General features: G+C 42.3%; 1 protein-coding gene across 2 annotated transcripts in view; it reads left to right on the plus strand.

Annotated features, from left to right (window-relative positions):
- The window catches only part of vwde (von Willebrand factor D and EGF domains), a 175,078-nt gene that overhangs the window by 118,836 nt on the left and 32,672 nt on the right, over positions 1-23,570 (plus strand). For both annotated transcript variants that reach the window (XM_033045672.1, XM_033045662.1), the window contains exons 18-22: positions 4,391-4,610; positions 5,231-5,374; positions 5,470-5,682; positions 20,792-21,331; positions 23,128-23,223. In XM_033045672.1, coding sequence (XP_032901563.1) covers positions 4,391-4,610; positions 5,231-5,374; positions 5,470-5,682; positions 20,792-21,331; positions 23,128-23,223 — 1,213 coding nt within the window. The remainder of the gene's footprint in view (positions 1-4,390; positions 4,611-5,230; positions 5,375-5,469; positions 5,683-20,791; positions 21,332-23,127; positions 23,224-23,570) is intronic.

The raw sequence follows: 23,570 nt of genomic DNA on the forward strand, positions 1-23,570 counted from the left end.
CAGAGCCGGACTTTCACAGTGAATGGCTGAGACAATGGGAGTGTTGTAGAACAGAATGATTCTGGAGTAAAGATACAGGGTTCCTTGAAAGTGATGTCACATGTAGATAGAGTGGTCAGGAAGGCTTTCAATACGGTGACCTTCAATTGTTATGTTACAGTTGTACAAGAAAATGTTATGTTAAAGTTGTATAAGAAAATGATGAAGCCACATTTGGATTATTGTATTGAGCTTTGGTCACCCTGCCACAGGAAGGATGGTGCTCAGCTGGAAAGAGTTCAGAGAAAATTATGAGGATGTTACCAGGACTTAAAGACCTGAGCTCTAGGGTGAGGTTGGGCAAGTTAGGTTAGGACTTTATTCCTTGGAGCGCAGCAGACTGAGGGGCGATCTTTTGGAGGTGTTTAAGATCATGAGGGGCATAGAAAAGGTGAATGCACAGTCTTTTACCAAGAATATGGGAATCAACAACCAGAGGACATAGGTTTAACGTGATAGGGGATAGATTTAATAGGAACCTGAGGGGCAACTTTTTCATACCGCGTATTGCTGAGTAATATGGAATGAGCTGCCAGAGGAGGTAGTTGAGGCAGCTCAATGAAAACTTAAAAAAATAACTAGACCAAGTGCATGAACCCGTTGGGTCTATTCCTCCCACGAAGCGGGGTTGCGGGGTGGGTGGGGGGGTTGTTGGGCATCTGCGGCGTCCACAACGCACTAACCCACCCCACCACACACAAACTACCCACCCCCCCCCACGCATACATGCTAACACCCATTATATTATATTAATATTATTAATTGCCCTTTTACCCAATAACGCCCTATCCACTAACGCGTAGCCCCAACTCGCAGGCGCGTCAGAGAGGAACGGAGGGGTAGACAAGAGGGGCAGAGAGAGAAGGGGAGATGACCTAGAGAGCGGCCAGAGACAGAAGGGCAGAGACAGAGGGAGAGGGGTTGAGGGGGGAGGAGAGGAGGGTGGGGGAGAGAGAGATGGGAGGAGAGAGAGGGGGAAAGAGGGAGGGAGGGGATCTGAGAGGGGGCGGGAGGGGGCAGGGGAGGGGTGGAGGGCACGGGGTGGGAGAGAGAGAAAAAGGGGGGGAGAGAGAGAGGGAGGAGGGGGAGAAGGAGAGGGGGGGAGAGAGAGAGAGAGAGGAGTGGGGCGGGGCAGCAGGTCGCGGGGGTCCGAGCGAGCCCGGAGCGATCCGAGGACCAAAGATCCTATAGTGAGCTATGGCTCTTTGCTGAGGACTGCCAAAAGCTTCCGCCAGCGGTACAGAGGATCGGGCCACGGACACGTAGAGGAGGTCATCCCCTGTGACGGGTAGAGAGGAGAGGGGAGGGAGGAGAGGGGAGGAGGTGAGAAGAGGGGGGGGGGGAGTCTGGCGAGTGAGTGGGTTGCGAACAGCGGAGAGAGACAGCACAGGCTTGACTCTCTGGAAACCGGCAGCTGAATGAGCGAGTGGGCGGGGGATGGGAGGGGCGGGGCTTCACATGCTGCACGGGTAGCGAGAAAACTTCTTCAGCGCGTGGGCGCCTCTGGCCAAAGATCCTATAGCGGAGATTGCTATTGGATCTTTGCCTCTGACCTCGCGATTGAGCAGAACAAAAATCCTATAGCGGAATTGAGCTGTAGGATCTTTGCTGCAGAACGTTCGCGATCTTTCTGTGCCTTTTGAAGGTGGGTGGGCTAACGTGCCTAGTGGAAAACTGCGCATGCGCGTGGACAGCAGCTGCATTAATCCAGAGCGGGGGGGGGAGGGGGGGGGGGGTGGCACGAGGGAAGGCATTGTGAGGTCAGCAGCTGGGCAACCTTAATATTTTATCACCAAAATGTCAGTTTGGTGATAAATTTTAGTAAATATCTTGAGAAAAAATGGACCACATTTATAGAGGATTGGATTTTTGAAATAAGGAAAATTTCACTGTTATTGTAACGTCAGCAGCTGGGCAGCGGTCAGATTTAAACAAAGGTCAGATTGGTGAACAATTTTTATGAAAAAGTCGGGAAAATAATGCACCCCAAGTGCATCCAGAGGAGTGGATTTGTGAAATCACAAGGAAAATCTCAACTGAAATATGTAAAGATTTTTTGGGCATCTGGTTTTCGAGGAGATACGTTTCACAGGCAAAATTACACACACACACACACACACACACACACACACACACACACACACAACCACACACACACACACACACACACTCACACTCACACTCACTCACACTCACACTCACACACACACACACACACACACACACTCATGCACACACACACATTCACACACACACACACACACACACACACACACACACACACACACACACACAACACCACACACACACACACACACACACACACACACACACACACACACACACACACACACACACACACACACACACACACACACACACACACAGCAATGGGCAAGTTGGGCCAAAAGACCAGTTTCTATGCTGTATGACTCTATAACTCTAATAACATTTGGAAATGGTAAAAAGGGTCAGTTCACTTGATTCTATTTTTTAACTTAATTACCTATTTATTTGTAATGTCTTTTTAAAACTTTAATTTTTTACGTAATATATTTGCTTTTTTAAAAAAAGCGATGAGATAAAACTACATTCTTTTAGAAACCCAGCACCATAGGTGAGGCATCCTCACAAATGCTATTGGGCTTTTGCAGGAACAGGGCCTCATGGGTACATTATCTAAGGCCCACACACTGATAGGTCTTGCTCCAACTCACTGGCACAAGCAGAGTGTGGTGGCTCAGCTCATCTCAGTCACATGTATCTGACCGTTCTAAGTGCAGGTGGATGGGGATTAGGTAGCAGACGGATTCCTTTCCAGTTCACACCACTGAGATTAAGTAAGGTGACCACGAATTCACGGTTTGCTTACACATTTAAACTTTATGTTTATTTGTTTTAATATCATATCCTGAAGAAATATTTATCTATCGGATCATTAATGTGATAAATTTGTCAGTAATAATATTTTATCAACATTTTGGAAAACGCCATCAACAATTCTTGAATGTTCCTCTACTTATTTACAGTATGATTTATAAACTGTCTGTATTTTAGTAGGTCTTAGTTCACATGGTGTAAATTCAGGCAGTGTTTGTGCTAATGTGTGTATATCAAATGTATCTTTTGGAAATAGGTTACAACTTGAGTGGCAAAGCAATCATTGAACAGAGAGGTTAAATGGAAATAAGGTGCCCAAAACACTTTATGTTGGCAGTTGTAAATCATTGGAATGCTCTACCTCAGAGGGTTACGAATGTTTAGTCGTTGCATATAAAGTATTCAAAGGTGAAAGAGCTCTTTGGAGATATTGCAGATTGAGTGAGAAAGTTGATTTGAGGCACAGGATGTGATCTTAATGGGTGGCTGAATAGTGTGGAGAGGCCATAAGGTCTCCTGCTTCCTTATCTTATGTTCCTTTAAACGTTCTAAAAGAGTTTACCCATACAATTTATTATAGAATTCCTTGAGGAAATGAAAAGATTGTTGTCTCCCCAGGGATAAAACCCACAATTACTTACCAATAAGTTTCTACTTCAATCACAGAAAGGAAAAAGGATTAATCTTCCTGAACATATTCCTAATTTGAAGATATTTTAAATTTGGGTTTGAAACAATTTTTGGGGTATTTCGCCCCCTCCCCTATATTAATGTCACTATCAATTCTTCCAAACTAATTGTTTGCATGTTAAAAGTGTCAGTTTCCACTCGCCATAAGATCAAAGCATTCGGAAGAATCATTTCTGTACCAATTTGTGTTTTCCATATACATGTGCTTAGTTATTTTGTTAAACTATTAATAAAGTAAACAAAACTTCTGATCATTAATGGGAAATTAATTTTCGATGAATGTATTCGCACAGTTGGTATTTTCTTCAATATATGTCTTGAAATTACTGTTATTCAAATAATAATAAAGTGATGTTTATATGAATAAAAGTCAATGTTATTTGGGAAGTAGGCAGCAGTCGTATTATATGACTCAATCACCAGGATCAATTTTATGAAGGGTAAATGATGGGTTTCCATTTCTCCCTCTTTTCCCTCTTTTGCTTCTTGTTAGCCCATTCACGTTGAAATCAGAGATCACCATTTTATGTTATGATCCTGTCCTTTTCTTAACAATAGAAATTAAGTTATAAACTTGACAAAATATAATAATAGCTGAACAAAGTTTCCAATATAACTCTGAACAAAGTAATTTATAATACCATGTAAAAGATAGGACAAAATTGCCCAGTTCAGTCATGTACTCTGACCATTTGACTTGAGAACTTTGAGATGCATACAATGTCACATATGTCCTTTCAATTATTATTTTGTGAAATGTAACACTGTGATTTCTGAGTAGGTCGCTATAAAGCCATGCAACTGTTTGAATGGAGGTTCCTGTGCTACAAATATAAACTTTCCTCCTGGAAGTGGAGAGTACATCTGTATCTGTTCCGTGGGCTTTAAAGGAAGTTTCTGTGAAGTGAATATTGATGACTGCAAATCTAATCCATGTGGGTTTGGTAACTGTGTAGATGAAGCGGAAGGTTATTCATGTAAATGTCAAGAAGGTTTTCAAGGTAAATAGTTTATATGCACGACTATAGTGTTTGTTCAGCTTCCAATTATTTTCAAATTAGTTTAACTTCCAATGTTCAAAACAGTTTTATGGGGTCGGGGGTGATGGTGGGGTTTAGTGTGCAGCGAATAATGAAGCTTGCTGACTTTTCATTGCTCCAGTTCCTATTTCGATCAATAATAGACCATCCATGCTTCAATCGTTCATAGAAAGAAAAAACAAATGAAGAAGGGAGAGAGGAATGGCATGCACAAATAGGCAATCCTGATACAAACAGAAGGGAAGTGCCAAGACCCCCTCCACCTCCCCTTTCTCATTCTTGTGTATATTCTGGCTTGTGTACATTCAAACATGTTGCCTTGAAAAAGTTGCTAATATTCACATCTAACCACAATTGGGTGATGGTCACTACTGAGTACTTGAAGGATTACCTGGTTCTATGAGTGGGTGTGGGGGGGGGGGGGGTGTAAGGGGAGAAACAACAATGGAATTTTGTATTAAACGTCATTCCGAATAGTTAAATATTTAATCTGCTGTATTTTGAAGATGATGATTCCATATCATTGCGAAAATTAGGTTTGTACTTTTTGTTTAACTGTCACTTCCCTCCCGTACTTCTAGGTCCCAGTTGTCAAGTGGATGTTGATGAGTGTGAAGCCAACTCTTGCTTTCCAACAGTGCCTTGCTATAATACATTTGGTTCCTATGGGTGTGGCTCATGTCCACCAGAAATGGATGGAGATGGAAATGTGTGCACATTAAAATGTATGTACTCTTTTGATTGTGTGCAAGTTAACACTAAATCTTTATGAACAGGTGTTGCTCATTGGGTCAATTACTTCTCTTATCCTTGGTTCCAGCTGAAAGCAGAAATACTTATGATTCCCCAATTACGGCAGCAACTGAGATCTTCGATGAAGACTACACTTTTATAGACGAGGAAGCTGAGTTACAAGGGGAGTTACAAGACGTGGATGTTGAAGATTATGTTACTGACATGAATGAATTTACAGAGGCAGTATTATGGACAAATGAGGATGAGCAAAGTTCCATCACCACCAGCTCTGGCCCTGGCAAGTAATAATCCAACTTTTTCATAATAAATACAATTGGCAATCATAAAGCTGAAATTAAGCAAGGTAATTCAAGAAGTCATATACATTGCTGTTGTTGATAGTACTCTGCAGTACAGTACTTCCATGGCAGAAAGGAAAATACAGGATGCTAGTTTTCCAATATAACTAACGGAGGCCAGGCCTGGTAATCGGTAGGACAGTATGTGACGTCAGAGGTTACGTGGTCACCACATTTATCTTAAACCCATGCACCATTTCTCTAGTGCACGGGAGGTCACATTGTAAACACCGGATATAGTACACTATATTGGAAGAAGTGCAAGTGAACAGGATCCTTGGATATGGGAAGGGAAGAGGTGAAAGAACAGGTATTGGACCTCTTGGGTTGCATCGGAAAATGCCATACAAAGAGGAAATGGTGGGTGGAGACTCAGCTTGGATCTTATTGTGGAAACCTGGTTTTCCTGGTTCTCAAGGTCGTACAAGCTTAATAAATTAAAAAACAAACATCTGATCATAATAAGTTAACCAATGAGATCTCTCCATATTCTCCAGGGATGCTGCCTTACCCGCTGAGTTACTTCAGCACTTTTTAAGCAATAGGTCCTTTCTGAATCATCATCCATGGTTTCCAGAGCCTTAAGGGCATTGAAAAGGGCTTCTTGTTGCTATGGTAATGAGAGATAACTGGAGGCCTATGTCAAGATTGTGAGACACAAGGAATTGCAGAATCTTGAGCACAGCACAAAGTGCTGAAGGAATTTCTCTTCAGACTCGCTGTAGTGAAATGCCGATATGTGGAAACTTGGTCATGAAATTGATGGGAACAATCAATTCCACATTCTTCTGCACTTTTGACCAATAACTAGTATGCTATACAACTGCTGAAATGGAAAATGGAGTAACCGTCAAAAACTGGTTTGTAATGAACAGTGATGGTTTAAATAAGTCTGACTTGGACCTGAATACTAATCTGGTCCTATCGCATTAAAGGAGAACAGAAAGAACAAGAGGGATTAAAATCTTGGAAACAATATTTTACTCCTGCAATTACTTGGATTGAAATGTGAACCTTTATTCAGAAGGGAGAAACGTTTAGTCCTGCATTGTTGGTGACCACAAGATGACAAGCTCCTTATTCTGTCATTCCCTTCACAGTCATCTGTGCATAATATCTCAATGTCATTGCATCCTGTCCCCTACAGATCCTAGTGCCACCTATTACCTGCTAACTTTTCTAGAATGTTATGTGCCCCCCCCCCCCCCTACAGGTTGTGTACAAATAATTATCTTGGTTGAAGATCAGTGAAATATGATAAAATGTGAGCAGTGGATGCAAGCCAGAGTGTGAGTGTGAATATCAATGTTTCATTCAATGAACATTGAAAATTCTGGGATGATTCTGGAAATTATGTATTTATTATAATGTATTTTTGCTCTTACTTTAACTAGTCATATCAAACATTTAAACCAAAGGTGCCAGATTGAGGGATCTTCGGTCTGATACCAGTAATAGTCACTTTTTGCAAACATAATGTAGTCAGCCCCTGAAGTCCCATCCTATCATATGGTACAGGTCATCTCTCCTGCTCCTGATCTGTGTTTCCTCTACTCGGATATCTTGTGCCGTGGCTCTGAGCCCGGACTTTCTCTTTCCAGCCCAAGAATACCTAAACCCACGTGCTTGAAGGGCCATTTTCAAGTCGTTGCTGGCATTCACTTGTGCATCACATGCTGGTATGGGTGCAGAGAAGTTACAGATCATGCAGTGATCCAAATCTGTCACTAGTTCAGGCAATTGAAGTGCTAATTTATCACATAATCTTTTTCTGTGATGAATATGAAGGACCAGGATCCAGCCAAGAGAAAAAGCCTTGTGAGTTTGTACTTATTGAGATTAGTTGACGCAATTGTGACACCTGTTTTGTCTCTTAATACTTTTCTGCTTCTAGTTTTAGCTTCAGAGATACTGCGTGGAATCAGGCACTGAGTCCACGCCGACCAGCGATCCCGCACATTAACACTATCCTATACACACACTGGGGATAATTTACACTTACACCAAGCCAATTAATCGACAAACCTGTACGTCTTTGTAGTGTGGGAGGAAATCGATGGTCTCGGACAAAACCCACGTGGTCACGTGGAGAACGTACAAACTCCATACAGACAGCACCCATAGTTGGGTTCGAACCCGGGTCTCTGGTGCTGCACTGCGGCAACCTAATTGGCGAGTTTAGAAGAGTTTGCCCTCGACTCGTACTAGCAGCGTGGTCGACACGAGGTCCTAGGAGGTCTTTGTAACTCTTCTTCATGCTCGAAAATAGTCACTGCCTACTCGAGGCCTCAGCTAGGTCGCAACATATTTTTCAACATGCTGAAAAATGCCCGCGAGTAAAAAAAGGTCGCCATGGACGGCATGTTATTCATAGGTAATCGAGGGTAGTCAAAGGTAGTCGTAGATAGTCTTCAACATAGTCAAAGGAGATCGAAGGAGGTCGTCTTCACTCTCCACTATTCGGTGTCCAACTTTCCCCAAGGCTAGTCGAAACTAGTCTTCAACATACTCGAAGGAGGTCTTCAACATGACACTTTTTTAAACTCTACTAAACTGTTCTAAACTTGCCAATTAGGTCGTCGCAGTGGGACAGCCCCTTAAGGCAGCAAATCTACTGCTGCGCCACCGTGCCACCTCCACCAATTGTTATCCTCCCCTACCAAAAAATCATGGTGGAAGTCAATAAGCTTTTGAGTTTACTTAGAGAAATATAGAATCGTATGGGAATCAGTCCATCGTACCGGAAGAGAAAGCATTCATTTGGCAGAAAACTTGACATCTATTTTTTATTCAGTAGCATAGGCATTTGAAGATTCCTTACAATATTTGATCATCTTGTAGTTATCTTTTGTCCTATTCTCAAATAAATATATTCCACCCTCCTTTATGATATTACTACAGGTGCACAACCTTTTATCCGAAAGCCTTGGGACCAGACACTTTTCGTAATTCAGAATTTGTCGGCCTTCGGAATGGAAATTTTTTAGCGTAGATTTTAATGGTTGGCTCAGTGGTAGAGTGCTCAGCTCATATCCGCAAGGTCGCGAGTTTGTGCCTTGATCCCGGCAGTTACTCGGTCGCGAGTTTGAGTCTTCAATGTAGTTTTTTCTTGCAGAATAAATGTTTGTATGAAATGCAGTGTAGGAGAGGTGTACTGACTGTGTGGGCAGAACTTTGGAAGTGATTGCCCACCAGTCTAAAAAGCCGCTGTGTCTCCCTGTCCCTGGGATAGCAGGGGGCGATCAAACAGCACAATACCCCCCCTCCCCCTCCAACTCCAGAGGAATCCGCTCCCCGATGGACCCTACGGCGACAAGTGGCAGTTTGCCCACAGCCCGAGCTGCGCCCCCTCATCCGCCACCCCAAGAACAAGACGTACCTTGCACACCATCAGATTCTGCCCCTGCGTGTTCCTCTGGAGTTCGAGCGGGGCTGGGCTGGAGTTGCTGCTGGCTGTGGGTCTCTGGGATCTCCATGCTTGCAGTGGGCCTGGGGGTCGGTTGTCCCGTTGGTCCTGACGTCTCCGGCCACCCCCCTGGACTGGAGCTGAGACTGGGAACTGTACCGCCCTTGCCCTCTCCCTCTGCAACTGCAAACAACCCCACTCTCCTGCAAGGGCGGTACAGTTCCCGGAGGATGGCAGGTGGCCGGAGACGTCAGGACCAACAGGAACTCGCTCCCCGATGGGCCTCTACGACGCCCCGAGCTGCGCCCCGTCATCCGCAACCCAGGTTCCTCTGTAGTTGGAGCGAGGCTGGGCTGGGCTGCTGTTGGCTGTGGGTCTCTGGGATGTCCGTGCTTGCAGTGGGCCTGGGGGTCAGTGTCCCGATGAGGGAGAGCAGCTCGAGGAACGGCTTCTGGTGGCCCTGACGTCTCCGGCCAATTTGCAGTTTTCCTCTGGAGTTGGAACGGGGCTGGGCTGCTGCTGGCTGTGGGTCTCTGGGATCTCCGTGCTTGCAGTGGGCCTGGGGGTCGGTGTCCCGTTGGTCCTGACGTCTCCGGTGACTGGCATTGACCTGCTGGTATCGCCGACGTGAAGACAGTGCAAAGCCCCCGCGCCGGTGCAATGAGCGGGGAGCTGGAGAGGGGAGGGAATGGGTCACACACATGGCCGGGAAGCAGAGGGGTGTAGGTGGGGTGAAACATGAAGGGAGCGACAATCTGCTGCTGCCTGCCCGCTGAGTTAAAAAGTTCCCACGCAAGACTCACGATACACTGTGTATCGTGAGTCTACCGTGGGAACTTTTTAACTCAGCGGGCAGGCAGCAGCAGATTGTCAATTATTAACCCTCCCGCGCAATATACCCTCGCCTTCTCTTTTATGAATGGGGATTTAGTTCCCCTTTATTCGAGGACCGACCGGAGGTTCCGCTGTCACCTCTGCGGGCCACCCTCGGTGAACGTTTTCAAGGACCTTTCTTCAAGGACCGAAAAAATGTCCGCTATTCGGAGGTTTTCGTTATTTGGATCTTCGGATAAAAGGTTGTGCACCTATGTTCTTCAAAATTGTCAGTGTGGGCCTGTTAATCTCTGATGAACTGTCAATAGGAGGGTCAAGTGGCAGATGAAATTAGCATTTCTTATTCAATGTGTATCATTTTAGTTTAAGTTTGCCGATGACACCAGAATTGATGGAATTGCAGATGGAGGAAAGCTGTCAAACAGTGGATATAGATCAGCTACAGAAATGGGGTGAAAAATGGCTTTGCAGTTTTATCCGAGCAAGTGTGAGGTGATGCACTTTTGGAGGTCAAATATAAGGAGAATGTATACAGCTAATGGCAAGACCCAAGTACATATCTCTATCAGTGTCAATACAAGTAGAGGGAATGGTAAAGAAGGCACATGATATGTGTAGGCAGGAACTGCAGATGCTGGTTTACACTGAAGAAAGACACAAAATGCTGCGGTAACTCAGACTGAAGCAGGGTCTTGACCAGAGACATCATCCATTCCTTCTATCCAGAGATGCTGCCTGTCCCACTGAGTTACTCCAGCATTTTGTGTCTAAGGCGTATGATATGCCTGTCTTCATCAATTGGGGCACTAAATATATGAGTGAGAAAGACATGTGGCAGCTTTGTATGACTTTGTTGAGCTGCCTTTGGAGTATTGTGTGCAATTCAAGTCATCCCTTCATCCCATTAATGGAAGGGTGTGGAGGCTTTGGAGAGGGAGCAGAAGATGTTTACCAGAATACTGCCTGGACTAGAGCATTAGAGCAGTCTGAAGAAGGGTCTCGATCCGAAACGTCACCCATTCCTTTTCTCCAGAGATGCTGCCTGTCTCGCTGAGTTACTGCAGCATTTTATGTCAATGTTCGGTTTAAACCAGCATCTGCTGTTCCTTTGTACGCATACTGGTTTAGCTATAAAGAGGGTTTGGACAAACTTGCATTGCTTTCTCTGGAATGTCAGAGGTTGAGAAGAGACGATACTATTATTTCACATTATGAGAGGCATAGATAAGGTAGACAGTCAGAATTTTTTTTTCCCAGGTAAGAGGGTAAGGGGCCAGTTTCTTCTACACTGAGAGTGGTGAGATCCTGGAACGTGCTGGCAAGGATGGTGGTGGAGACAGATATGATAATGGCATTTAAGAAGCTTTTAGATAGGCACATCAATATGCAGGTAATGGAGGGATTTCGATCACCTACAGGCAGATGAAATTAACGGCATTGTGTTCAGCATGGACATTGTGGGCCAATGGACCTGTTCCTGGGCTGGACTGTTCTTTGTTCTAAATAACATTATGGGATAGTATTCATTGAAGCATGTGAGTCGGTATGGAATTTCCATTGCCAGTAATAAGTCACACTTTATCTAAAATTAAATATCAAGTCTGGTATATTATGAGCACATTTACCCCAATCACATTGTTTGCTAATGTCATGGTATTGCTTGCTACTATTCTATATTTAAAACATTATTAGTAACTATATAGTAACACATACATCTTCTCGAGGAGCATGCTTATAGAAACATAGAAAATAGGTGCAGGAGTAGGCCATTCGGCCCTTCGAGTCTTCACCGCCATTCAATATGATCATGGCTGATCATCCAACTCAGTATTCTGTACCTGCCTTCTCTCCATACCCCCTGATCCCTTTAGCCACAAGGGCCACATCTAACTCCCTCTTAAATATAGCCAATGAACTGGCCTCAACTACTTTCTGTGGCAGAGAATTCCACAGATATTACTATGTTAATAGATAAACTTCTGGATTATGATTTTGGATGAAGTGAGCCACATAAATTAATATGGAGTTTAAGAAGGAACTGCAGATGCTGGAAAATCGAAGGTACACAAAGGCCTGAAGAAGGGTTTCGGCCCGAAACGTTGCCTATTTCCTTCGCTCCATAGATGCTGTTGCACCCGCTGAGTTTCTCCAGCATTTTTGTGTACCTTAAATTAATATGGAATTTGGTGAATAGCAGAATGTAAGCACAAATATTTTGGTCCATATTGAGTTAGAGTAAAATTTTGATTTTTAGAAGTTACAACTTTGCTGCAGCACAGTGTAATTATTTGCTCATAAAATAAAGTGTACGTGAATATATCTATGTATGCACTTCTTGCCGTGCATCATGCCGTCTGTACGTGTATTCAGCCTAACTAAGTGCACCAATCATTTTCTAAATTTTAAATGTTTATCCCCGAGGTGTTTTAGTTGCTAATTTGTAATATTTTTATATTTTCCTTCAGTTCACATTCCTCTCTTCAGCAGAGGATGTGCCAGTGAGCCTTGCTTTGCTGGGGTACAGTGCTATGACCACATGCCACCAGAGGTTGACCACACATGTGGCCTCTGCCCTCCAGGATTTAGTGACAATGGGCACTTGTGCAGCAGCATTGATTTTTCCAGCAAGATTTTACACTGATGAAATAGTTGTGACTAAAGGCACACCACATTAGCTGTGCCACCGTTTAATAATAATTATTTCTTACGGTTTTATTATATCCTTCAGTTTTATTATACTGACTATGATGAAGAACTAAGGTGTGAAGGTGAACAATGCATTTCATTCAAAGCAATTACATCTTTAAAGGAAGCAATAAAGAACAAACTGCAAGATTCCAGTTTCATCTAAATTGCTGCCAAAAAAATTATAAGCCACAGCCCTGTTAAATGGGTCAGGTTCACTATGGAGTGGTGGGTGAAAGTAGTATTATCCTAGTAATACAACCTAGTAGTACATCCGGTGGCGCTGTTACTGGCTGCCTCCGCCTTCAGTCTTGTATCTTTTTTATGTTTTGTTATGTTTAAAGTATGTTCTTTAGTTTTTTTTTGGTGTTTTATGTGGGGGAAGAGGGTATGGTAAGGGGGAAACCGTCCTTCAGTCACTTCCTGGCGAGGATGCAACTATTATCCGAGTCGCGTTCTCGCCCCCCTCCTCGCGGCCTACCAGCTGGATTGGCGCGGCCTTTCCTGCCGGGACCAGACCACAGCTTCAGCAGCGGCGGCGCAGTGATGGATACATCGCTGTGCGGGCGATGCCTCACCTGGGATCGCCGTTTGGAGCTCCGGGGTGTCGGGCCTGCTGCATCGACAAGGCGGAGCTGTGGATCGCGGAGCTCCCAATGCGGGCAGCACTGACTAACATGCGGAGTCCTGGGACCCTTTGTCGGGTGTCGCCAGTGTGAATCTCTGCCCTGCTCGGCCTGTGGGCTTCAGGAGCCACGGACTCCGGTGGAAAGTAGCCAATTCAGAGGTCCAGGCAGCTGAGGATGTCTTACTTTTCGACGTCGGGTTTCCATCGTTCCCGGCGAGAGGGCCTGAACATCGGGCCGCCCGAGCAGCAACTGTGGTGGGCTCGGGAGGCCCCGACCATGGGTGACCATAGGGGAACATCAGCGAGGAGGTTGACTGGACTTTGGTTCCTTCCCTCACAGTGGGGAACTTTGGTGCCGCTGTGAGGATGCTTGTGTTGTGGTCTACTGTATTCTGTGTTTTGTGTTTTTTTATTTGTGCGAGTGTAAGGAAAATAGTATTTCGTTGTCTCTTAATTGAAGACAATGACAATAAATTGAATCCAAATCCAAATTATTACTGAGCACTCCAGCAGTTGTACCCACATATCATCCAAGGGCCCAACTATTTGAAATTCACAGATTCTTGATTAGTAAAGGTCAGGAGTTATGGGGGAAAGGCAGGAAAATGGGGTTGAGAGGGGAAGAGAGATCAGCTATGATTGAATGGCGTAGTAGACTTGAATAGCCGAATGGCCTAATTCGGCCCCAACAGCTTATGAACTATTACACATGTGAGTCATCGAGACTGATCTGGGACCGACTATTCATTCCAATTGGATGGTGGATCTCTGATCTCATAAATAACATACTTATTGAAATTAATTTGTAGTAAATGAAGTATCTTGGAAGTTAATAAAGCCATTGAGCTTATCAAGTCATACCCCCACACTCCAAAGGCGTGCAAGTATGTAGGTTAATTGGCTCAGTAAATATAAATAGATAAATAAATAGATTGTCCCTAGTGTGTATAGGATAGTGTTAATAAGCGGGGATCGCTGGTCAGCGCGGACCCGGTGGGCCAAAGGGCATGTTTCCGCGCTGTATCTCTAAACTAAACTAAACTAACGTCTACCCTGCATTTTATTAGCCATAGTGACCCTCTTAAAAGTCTGTTTGCTGAAATACACAGAGGCCTGAACAATTAATTTAAATTTTACTGTGCTGGATAGTGAATTTGAATTGAGAGATTTGTTTAATCTCAACATTTTTTTAAATATATGTTGTCGCAAAAAAAGCTGCCGCAATGCTATTGGATTGTAATCTAAAATGCAAGTGATTGGATAATCTGTCTTTATCCTGAGATTTTTATCATGCCAGAATAGTTAACTCTTTATACATTTGAATGTCAAGGTGTGTCGATTTTGGGTGGATGGACATTGGAAAGACTTTCATTTAATTTCAGTGAAACCTATATCATAAAGCCTAATTTGAAAAAAATATATATTTGCACATGAATTGGTGTTTGAGCCAACAGTGCAGACAGGCAGAGTGGAGATGCTTTGAATAATTGCCATGGTAATCAAGCTGATAACCACACTGCAAATAACTAGATTAATTTTATAAAGTATCTGTTATTCTTTCTCTGCAATTTTTCTGGGGTAATTACCTTGGCTTTTATTCAAAGATGCTGTGCTTTCTTGTTCCCCTGTTCTGTAAGCAGTGTTTTTTGAGCAGATTGATTCTATTGTTCAATAGATAATTGTAAATCATTTGCTCCACCCCACACCCATATTACTGGCTAATTACAGTATTGTCAGCAATTAATCTGCAACCCAAAATACCTGAACATGCTAAGTCAATTTTTATTTTAAATTTCTACATTGATTTTGCATCTTGTTTGCTCTCAGTCACAGGAACATTCCATGCTTATTGTTGTATTGTGGGAATGATATTTCAAATTGTTGCTTTTAGTTTAGTTGAATTGAATTGAAATTGAATATTATTAGCCAAATATGTATACATACAAGGAATTCGCCTTGGTGCTTTGCTCGCAATTAACAACACGATATACAGTAAACAATTAAGAATAAAACATTATAATTTAAACATGTGAAGAATTAAATAAAATACCAGAGTTTATATTTATGATTCACCTCCTGTAATATCGCAAATCTATCGAAATTTAGGTTGCGGATGAGATTGAAGGAATTCTAGCGCCAAATTCTAGTGCTCTTTTATTTCCTTTTCCAATTTTGACACAGGAGGTTACCTTCAGCCCATTCTGCCTTTACTGGTTCCTAAACCATTCCCATCAATCCCATTCCCTCATTTATTTTCTTATAACCAACCTTCTCTCCCACAAACATCAATTCCTCACAATCATCCTCTCCTACATTATGGACAATGTACAGCAGGCAATTAATCTACAAGGCAACTAACTGTAGGATATGTCAGGAAACTAGAGCACTGGGAGAAATCCATTGAATTTAGCATGGAGAACATATTTAGCATTTGTGGACATGGTTGAGACCAGGTCAATGGAGCTGTGCAGCAACTGCTGCTGTTTAATAATTAATATACTTTTATATTGGAAAAAAATAACTGCTAAGAGAGGTACATGAACACACAAAGAATTACACATATCTTTGTAACCAGAACAATTGCTCACCCCTCCACTCTGTATGTTGTACCCATTTGCTATCATCTTTCATTCAGTTCCATCCTTTACCTTCCTTTCCTATCAAATTACAGAATCTGCAGCCTTTTGTTCTCCGCTTAGTTTCTGTTGCTATCTTCACTCCTCCCTCCCCACTTGATCATTTTCAGCCAATCAATCCTTCCTCACCTGCATCCACCAATCCTTGCCATGTCTTAAACTGTTCTTGACCACCGCCTCTTTACATTGGTTTCATCGCCTCCACTTTCAGTATAGATGAAGGGTCTTGACCCAAAACAATTGTCCATTTCACCACACAGATGCTGCCTGAGTTCCACCAGTAGTTTTCCTTTATTTTGCATGCAATTTCAATTCCTGTTCTGTTACCTTGTGTACCAATCCTATCTTGCTCTCCTCAACTGTGAGGGTTTTCTGAGGGGTGAGAGCATGGTAATACAAAGTTTTGCTTATTGGACTCATAAGAAAATAAATGGGGTCTATTGTGGATCAGGACCAACTGGGACTAAAGAAAGAAGGTGGACTAGCCACACAGTTCAAGGTACAATGTCCAGTGCTTTGCCTGAGGATGTGGCACCTGGTCATTTCCATCCATTTTGCTGCCTCTCTTCATGGCATTTCTTGGTGGAACCTGCAATGTGCAACTTTTGACAGGGAGAGATAGAAAGAGAATTTTGAGCTGCACAAGATATGCTGATAAATATGGACCCGTCTTGATTTGGGATAGTCAATTGTGAGTTGTGTTTGTGTGCAGTTGATGCTTCATGTGGCTGAATAGCTCTGAGATGTATCTGGGATGTTCATAAATTCATGTGATAGGAACAGAATAAGGCCATTCGGCCCATCAAGTCTGCTCCGCCATTCAATCATGGCTGATCCATCTCTCCCTCCTAACCCCATTCACCTGCCTTCTCCCCATAATCCCTGACACCCATACTAATCAAGAATCTATCTATCTCTGCCTTAAAAATATCCACTGAACTGGTCTCCACAGCCTTCTGTTGCAATGAATTCCACAGATTCAACACCCTCTGGCTAAATAAATTCATCCATCTCCTTCCTAAAGGAATGTCCTTTAATTCTGAGGCTATGACCTCTAGTCCTAGTCTTTCCCACTAGTGGAAACATCCTCTCCACATCCACTATCCAGGCTTTTCACTATTCAGTAAGTTTAAATGAGGCCCTCCCTCATCCTTCTAAACTTCTAAACAAGGTGTGATGGAGCCTGTGACAGATTCGGTAATTAGGACAGATTGTATAATTGTGGAGATGGGTGGTTGACACAGTGTGTTGACATTGTAATGCAGATAATGCTTTATTACGCTTTGTATGATGGTGAGAAGGATTCTAACTTTGATCATTTGCCTGATTATTATTTTTTGTGGTACATGAGATGTCAGGAAAGCATTGCACCCTCTTTTGATCTGCCCATTCCACATCTGTGGTATTGGCAGCTTTTTTGTCTTCCTTCCCGACACTCCACCTCCTAACAGGAATGCAGAAAGTGCTTCTGCTGTTATGGAATCTGCAGTCGTCTGCTTTCCATTCTCTGAACCATTCTGACTCATTTGTATGTGGATATTCCAATGAAAGCTTGCCACAAGGTCAGCATTTCATGTCCTAAACCTGATCTCTGCATTAGCTCCATGTCAGAAAATTGTCCATGGCTGCTGGTCTTCACCCATCAGTCAGGTGCTAACAAAACACGATCCTCGGATGGCTGAGATCCAGGAAGTCCTCAGATAAAGGTTAAAAAGGAGTTAAACATTATATTGCTTAAGCATTGTAGTGCACAGGTTCTAACACAACATTTTATTCAATCTAAATTTTGGTAGTGCTTTCAAGGAAACAATAGTTCTTCTGTATTGAATGGTTGATTCAGATAGCCACTTAAATCTTGTCTGTAATACTGCAGCACAGCTGCCGTGTAAGCAACAGTGTATCCCTGTTATCTGTTTAAAGTCAGGAAGACTCTTTATTCAGAACTGTGTGAAAAGATCTTGCATAAAAATGAAGCACATCCAGTCAGCTGGGGAAAGATATGATTGGTTGATGCCGCCAGCAGAGAGGTAATGAGGGGTTTAATGTAGCAAAGCTCATGTCAATAATGGACAACTCATATGAAGTGCTCTTGAAGGCTGAGAAGTTATAACTGAAACAGTCAACATAGTGTTGCATACAGACAGGAAGAAGATATGTCCTCTGGATAAAGGTAATGTAACCTCTAATTTGGAAATTATTTCAAATTCTGCTTATGCAGATTAAAAACAAACGGTAGGGGAAACAAGATAATGTTGTTAGACACAAAATGGTGAAGTAACTCAGCGGGACGGGGAGCATCTCTGGAGAGAAGGTATGGGTGACGTTTCGGGTCTCAAACCGTCACCTATTCCTTCTCGCCAGAGATGCAGCTTGTCATGCTGAGTTACTCCAGCATTTTGTGTCTATCTTTAATTTAAACCAGTATCTGCAGTTCTTTCCTTGACAAGATAACGTTGTGTTTGACTCTCGGGGTCAAATTCAGCCCAGTTCAATAGGATTTAGATCTCTTTTGACCATGCAAGTGTGTAAATAGTAATCCACCAGGCATTGTGAAGGCAGTGTAACACTTTGAAACAAGCAATGTGTGGGAGTTGATTTTGAGTCGTGCAATATATCTAGAGTTAAGATTTTGCCATGAAAAATTTGGAGCTAAATCACAGCAGTTACAATATATTTACTCAAAAGCACAGAGAAACTGACCAAGGGAAAATAAAGCCACCAGAAGAAGTACAGGTAGACACAAAAAGCTGGAGTAACTCAGTGGGTCAGACAGCATCACTGGAGAAAAGGATTAGGTGACGTTTTGGGTCGAGACCCTTCTTCAGACTGCAAGTCAAGGGAAAGGGAAATGAGAGATGTAGATGGTGATGTAGAGAGATATAGGTATCAAGGTCAGTTGATTGTCACATTTACCTATTAAGGTACAGTGAAATTCACTGGTACAGAACAAATGAATGAAAGATATGCAAAAAAGTAACGATGATAAAGGAAACAGGCCATTGTTAGGTGTGTGCTAGGTGAGAACGAGTAAATGAGACTCAACAAGACGACGTTGAAGCTGGTACAACTAGGGTGGGGGATGGATGGAGAGAGGGGGAATGCTAGTTACTTGAAGTTAGAGAAATCAATAGCCATACCACTGGGTTGTAAGCTGCCGAAGTGAAATATGAGCTGCTGTTCCTCCAATTTGTGTTTAGCCTCACTGACAATGGAGGAGGCCTAGGAAAGAAAGGTCAGTCTGGGAATGGGAAAGGGAAGTGTTTGGCAGCTGGGAGATCAGGTAGGTCCAGACGGACTGATCGAAGGTGCTCAGCGAAACGATCACCCAGTCTGCATTTGGTCTCGCCCATGTATAAGAGTCCACACCCTGAACAACGGATGCAATAGATTGGAGGAGGTGCAAGTGAACCTCTGCCAAACCTGAAAGGACTGTCGGGGTCACTGGACAGAGTCGAGGGAGGAGGTACACGTACTGTATAAGGATGTAAAACAAATATAAATGCGGATACATATGGCTGAACTGAATATAAGAATTGATTAGATATGGGTTGATTATTCACAAGAAAATAACTTTTACAATCTTTCATTTTTTAAAACTAAAACTGTTTAAAAAAACCTTTACACTCCCAGCATCAAGAGTTATCATGATAACAATTAGTTCAAAATTAGTTCAACACTTACAAATGTTAAAAAAATAAATTTAAAAAAGAACATTTTCTCTCAAGTCACAAGAATTAATCAAGGTCAAATCGCTGTATTGATAATTTCAGGCATCAAATTACAGAAAACAAACTCCATAACATACTTTGTTCTCGAGTGAGCAGAATATGATGCCCTATCATTCATTGTATGACTGATATGTTGCACGTGTTTAGCCCTCCACACTGCCCTCCAATACATTCTCACAGAGACCTTGCAAAATGTGGACCACTCACCAAATCTTGTAAGCCACATCCTGGTGAAGGCAAACAACAATGAAGAAATTTGTCACCAACTGCAAGGTGCCAGTACAGCCTTTAGCTGATTAATGGAATGGACATTTGACGATCAAGACTTCGGACCTTGTGCAAAATTCATGGCATATTAGATGTCAGTTATCCTTACCGTATGCATGTTTCTTCGACCTGGACTATCTCCAGTCGGTACCTTCAAACCACTGGAAAAATACAGACAACCCTGTTTTAGTAAAATCCTACAAATTTACCCGAAAGATACGCAAAACAGCGTCTTCTACCAGACCATATAAGGAGATGCAAGAGACTGCAGATGTTGGAATCTTGAGGAAAAAAAACAAAATGCTGGAGGAACTCGTCAGGTCAGCCAACATTTGTGGAGGGAATTGGACAAACAACGTTTGAAGTCTGAAGTACCCGTCTGAAGAAGGATCCTGATCTGAAATGTTGTCTGCCCATTCTCCTCCACCATCTCTGTCTGACCCAATGAATTCCTCCACCACTGTTTTTTGTGATTAAGAATGGGCTTTCTTGAGATGAGGCAAAGCACGATGCGCTTTAAAGTTTGGTTAGATGTCTCACACAAAGCCTTAGGGAATTAAATTAAATCGGGACTAAGCTGGAGAGGATCATGTGTATCGCACATCCTGACATCCCCTATCCTCAGTCAATAGCAAGGAATCATCTTGTTTTCCCATCTCATGGGGAAAGGGCACATCAGAAATGTGTCCCTGGTATTCTCTAGTCCATAGAAAGGAGACAATAGTGAGGTCAGGATGAAAGGCCACCCAAGGATGTGACCTCAGAAAAACTTCAAGATTGTTAGGAGCATTTCATGTTTTTTTAGATTGTATATAGTAGTCACATTACTGAAAATATTGTATGTAAAATTATTTTTTATTATAGGTTTTAAAAAACCCAGAGGTACCATATCGACTGCAAGAGTCTCGACTACAACTACTATGCCTAGCGTGACAACATCTACTGCCAAGAGACAGCATTTTCATCATTGGACAACTATCTATTATGGGTTTACAGACCATCCCATCATCTCATCTAGGGAATTTACAGCGGGAAAACTTCCAGATGAACCAAATTGGCCTTCCATGTTCTTGGAAAATAATGAAGGGTTTAGAGAAAGCATCTCAACAGAAGTAACAAATGGTAATGCAGTACCCAATAACAAGAAAGGAGAGATAAGCATTTCAAAAACCATTAATCCAACATTGACTCAGAGAAGGCCGTTGATAAAAACACAGCCTCCCCTTGTGCCTACAAATTCAGAAAGCTTTTACACAGAGGATGAACTAATGCCTGAGCCACAGCTGGTTACATGTGCAGATTTGCCATGTTTTTCAGGGGTTCCCTGTGAACCAACTCAGTATGGAAGCTTCAAATGTGGACGGTGCCCTTTTGGCTATTTTGGAGATGGAGTCACCTGCAAAGGTATGGTGTCATATTAGTATTGCTGTAATCACTCCTGTTAATCCTCAACTACTTAGATTTGAAGGGAAAAATTAAAGAGCCAAAAAACCCCAACCAGCCAAAGAAAGCAAGTCCATAATAGTGTACAGACACATTATTTTATTTTGTTAGAAATCTGCCGCCTTTGCAGAAAATTGTTTTCATTATTCCACTATAATTACTGAATAATACAATGAAAATGAGATGCTTCTAAAAAGAAATGAAGGAAATATATTTTGGAAGTGGAATTTGATAGTGTGGTAATAATTTCTGAATTATTCCCTCTTCAGAAATAATGAGTTTACAATGGTAAATGGAGAAGTGCAGATTATTTGCATTACACCATGCAGACAGGTCAGAACAAATACATCCTGAACAAGATCCAGCAAACTTAAAACATTGGTTTCTGTGGAAGCTTCTGAATGTGTGATGGCAAGAGTTCAGGGACAACATGTTCCTGTTAGGGACAGCGACGTGATTGGCATGTTTAGAGAACCCCAGTTGATGAGAGACAACGAAGCTCTGGTGAGGAGAATGAAGGAAGCATACACCAGGTTTTGGCAGTCGGGATCAAATAAATTCCTCAACCAGTGAAGAACCACATTTATGAGGGACATCGGGAGGGAAAAAGAAGAAGACCCGAGATAGATCTGGCAGGCATGATAAAGGAAAATTCTAAGGGATTCTAGTTATATTAAAAGTAAAAGTGTGGTTAGCATGAGAATAAGTTCCCTTATGTTTGGAGCCTCAGGAGATGGGTGAGATTTTTAAGTTAATATATTTAGTTAATATTTCTCCTCCGTTTTTACCGTGGAGAGATCATGGAAGCTATGGAATTGAGGTAAATTTATACAGATCTTCAAGTCGACCTTGTTGCAGCATTCTGCAAGGAATAGACCAATTTTTGGTCTGTACTTTCTCTGTAGCTGTAATACTATTTCCTGCGTTTTGTTTATTTTTATTTTGGCTACCTTTTGTGGTCTGGTATGATCTTGAAGACAGATTTCAGAATGGGGATGAAATGGAGAATAAAAATGACATATCTGGAAGATCAGGGTCACCCTATGGACTGAAAACAGGTACACTGCAAAGAGGTCATCAGCTCTGTGTTTGTTTATCCCAGAATATAGAATTCATTGTGACAAGCAAAAGCAGTGCACTTAACCTGAGTTACAATAATTGATTCATCTCAAATAATTTTGGGTGCCCAGACAGAAAGAAGGATGGGGATCAAAAGGCAAATGTGGCATCTCTTGTAGTGCAAAGGAAGGTTCCATGGGAGCAGAGCGGATATTGGTGATGATGGAAGAATGAACCAGGGCATCTGGAGGGAAGTGTTCAAGAAGGAACTGCAGATGCTGGAAAATCGAAGGTACACAAAAAAGCTGGAGAAGGGTTTCGGCTCGAAACGTTGCCTATTTCCTTCGCTCCATAGATGCTGCTGCACCCGCTGAGTTTCTCCAGCTTTTTTGTGCACCATCTGGAGGGAAGTGTTACTTTAATATGCTGAAAAGTTAGAGTAAAATCTCCATACATTCCTATTGAATATAGAGGCTGGTGGGGATAACTATTGGCCTGAAATATGGATATGTCCATTCCTTACCACATACAGCACAAATTGGCTATTCATCCAAATCATCCGTGCCAACCGTGATGCCTATTTATACTGCCCTAGCTCATCTCAAAATTGTATTTGAATAAAAGAACAATAATCTGGTTCTTCTTCAATTATCACTATGTAATTCAAACTGAATTAAGTTTCTTTTTAATTTTCATAGCAATTTGCAGATATCCTTGCGGCAGGAATATGGAATGCTCTGCGCCAAATACCTGCCGCTGTAAGCCTGGTTATACTGGATACAACTGTCAGACTGGTAAGTGTAAAACTAATATGTAGTTAATTAACCATATATGCGACGCGTCAATATGGATTGTATTTGTTCTCATCAAAAATGGAGTTGTGAATGCAAAGCTGTTGTGAATTCCAGCACGTACTCTGGAATAATCATGAGGAAGAATTGTTCCCCTTAGATTTTATTACATCACTTAATGTCTCGGTGACATGAAGTTATGTTTTTCAAATATTTGGCAATCAATTGTTTTTAATAAGCTTTTTAAATGGTAGATGAAATTCAAAATTGTAGATGCTGGAAATCTGAAATAAAAACATGAAATGCTGGAAATGCTCAGCAGATTAGGCAGTGGCTGCAGAGGGAAAAAA

This window comes from Amblyraja radiata, chromosome 2 (genome assembly GCF_010909765.2).
Source record: "Amblyraja radiata isolate CabotCenter1 chromosome 2, sAmbRad1.1.pri, whole genome shotgun sequence".
Lineage (NCBI taxonomy): Eukaryota > Metazoa > Chordata > Chondrichthyes > Rajiformes > Rajidae > Amblyraja > Amblyraja radiata.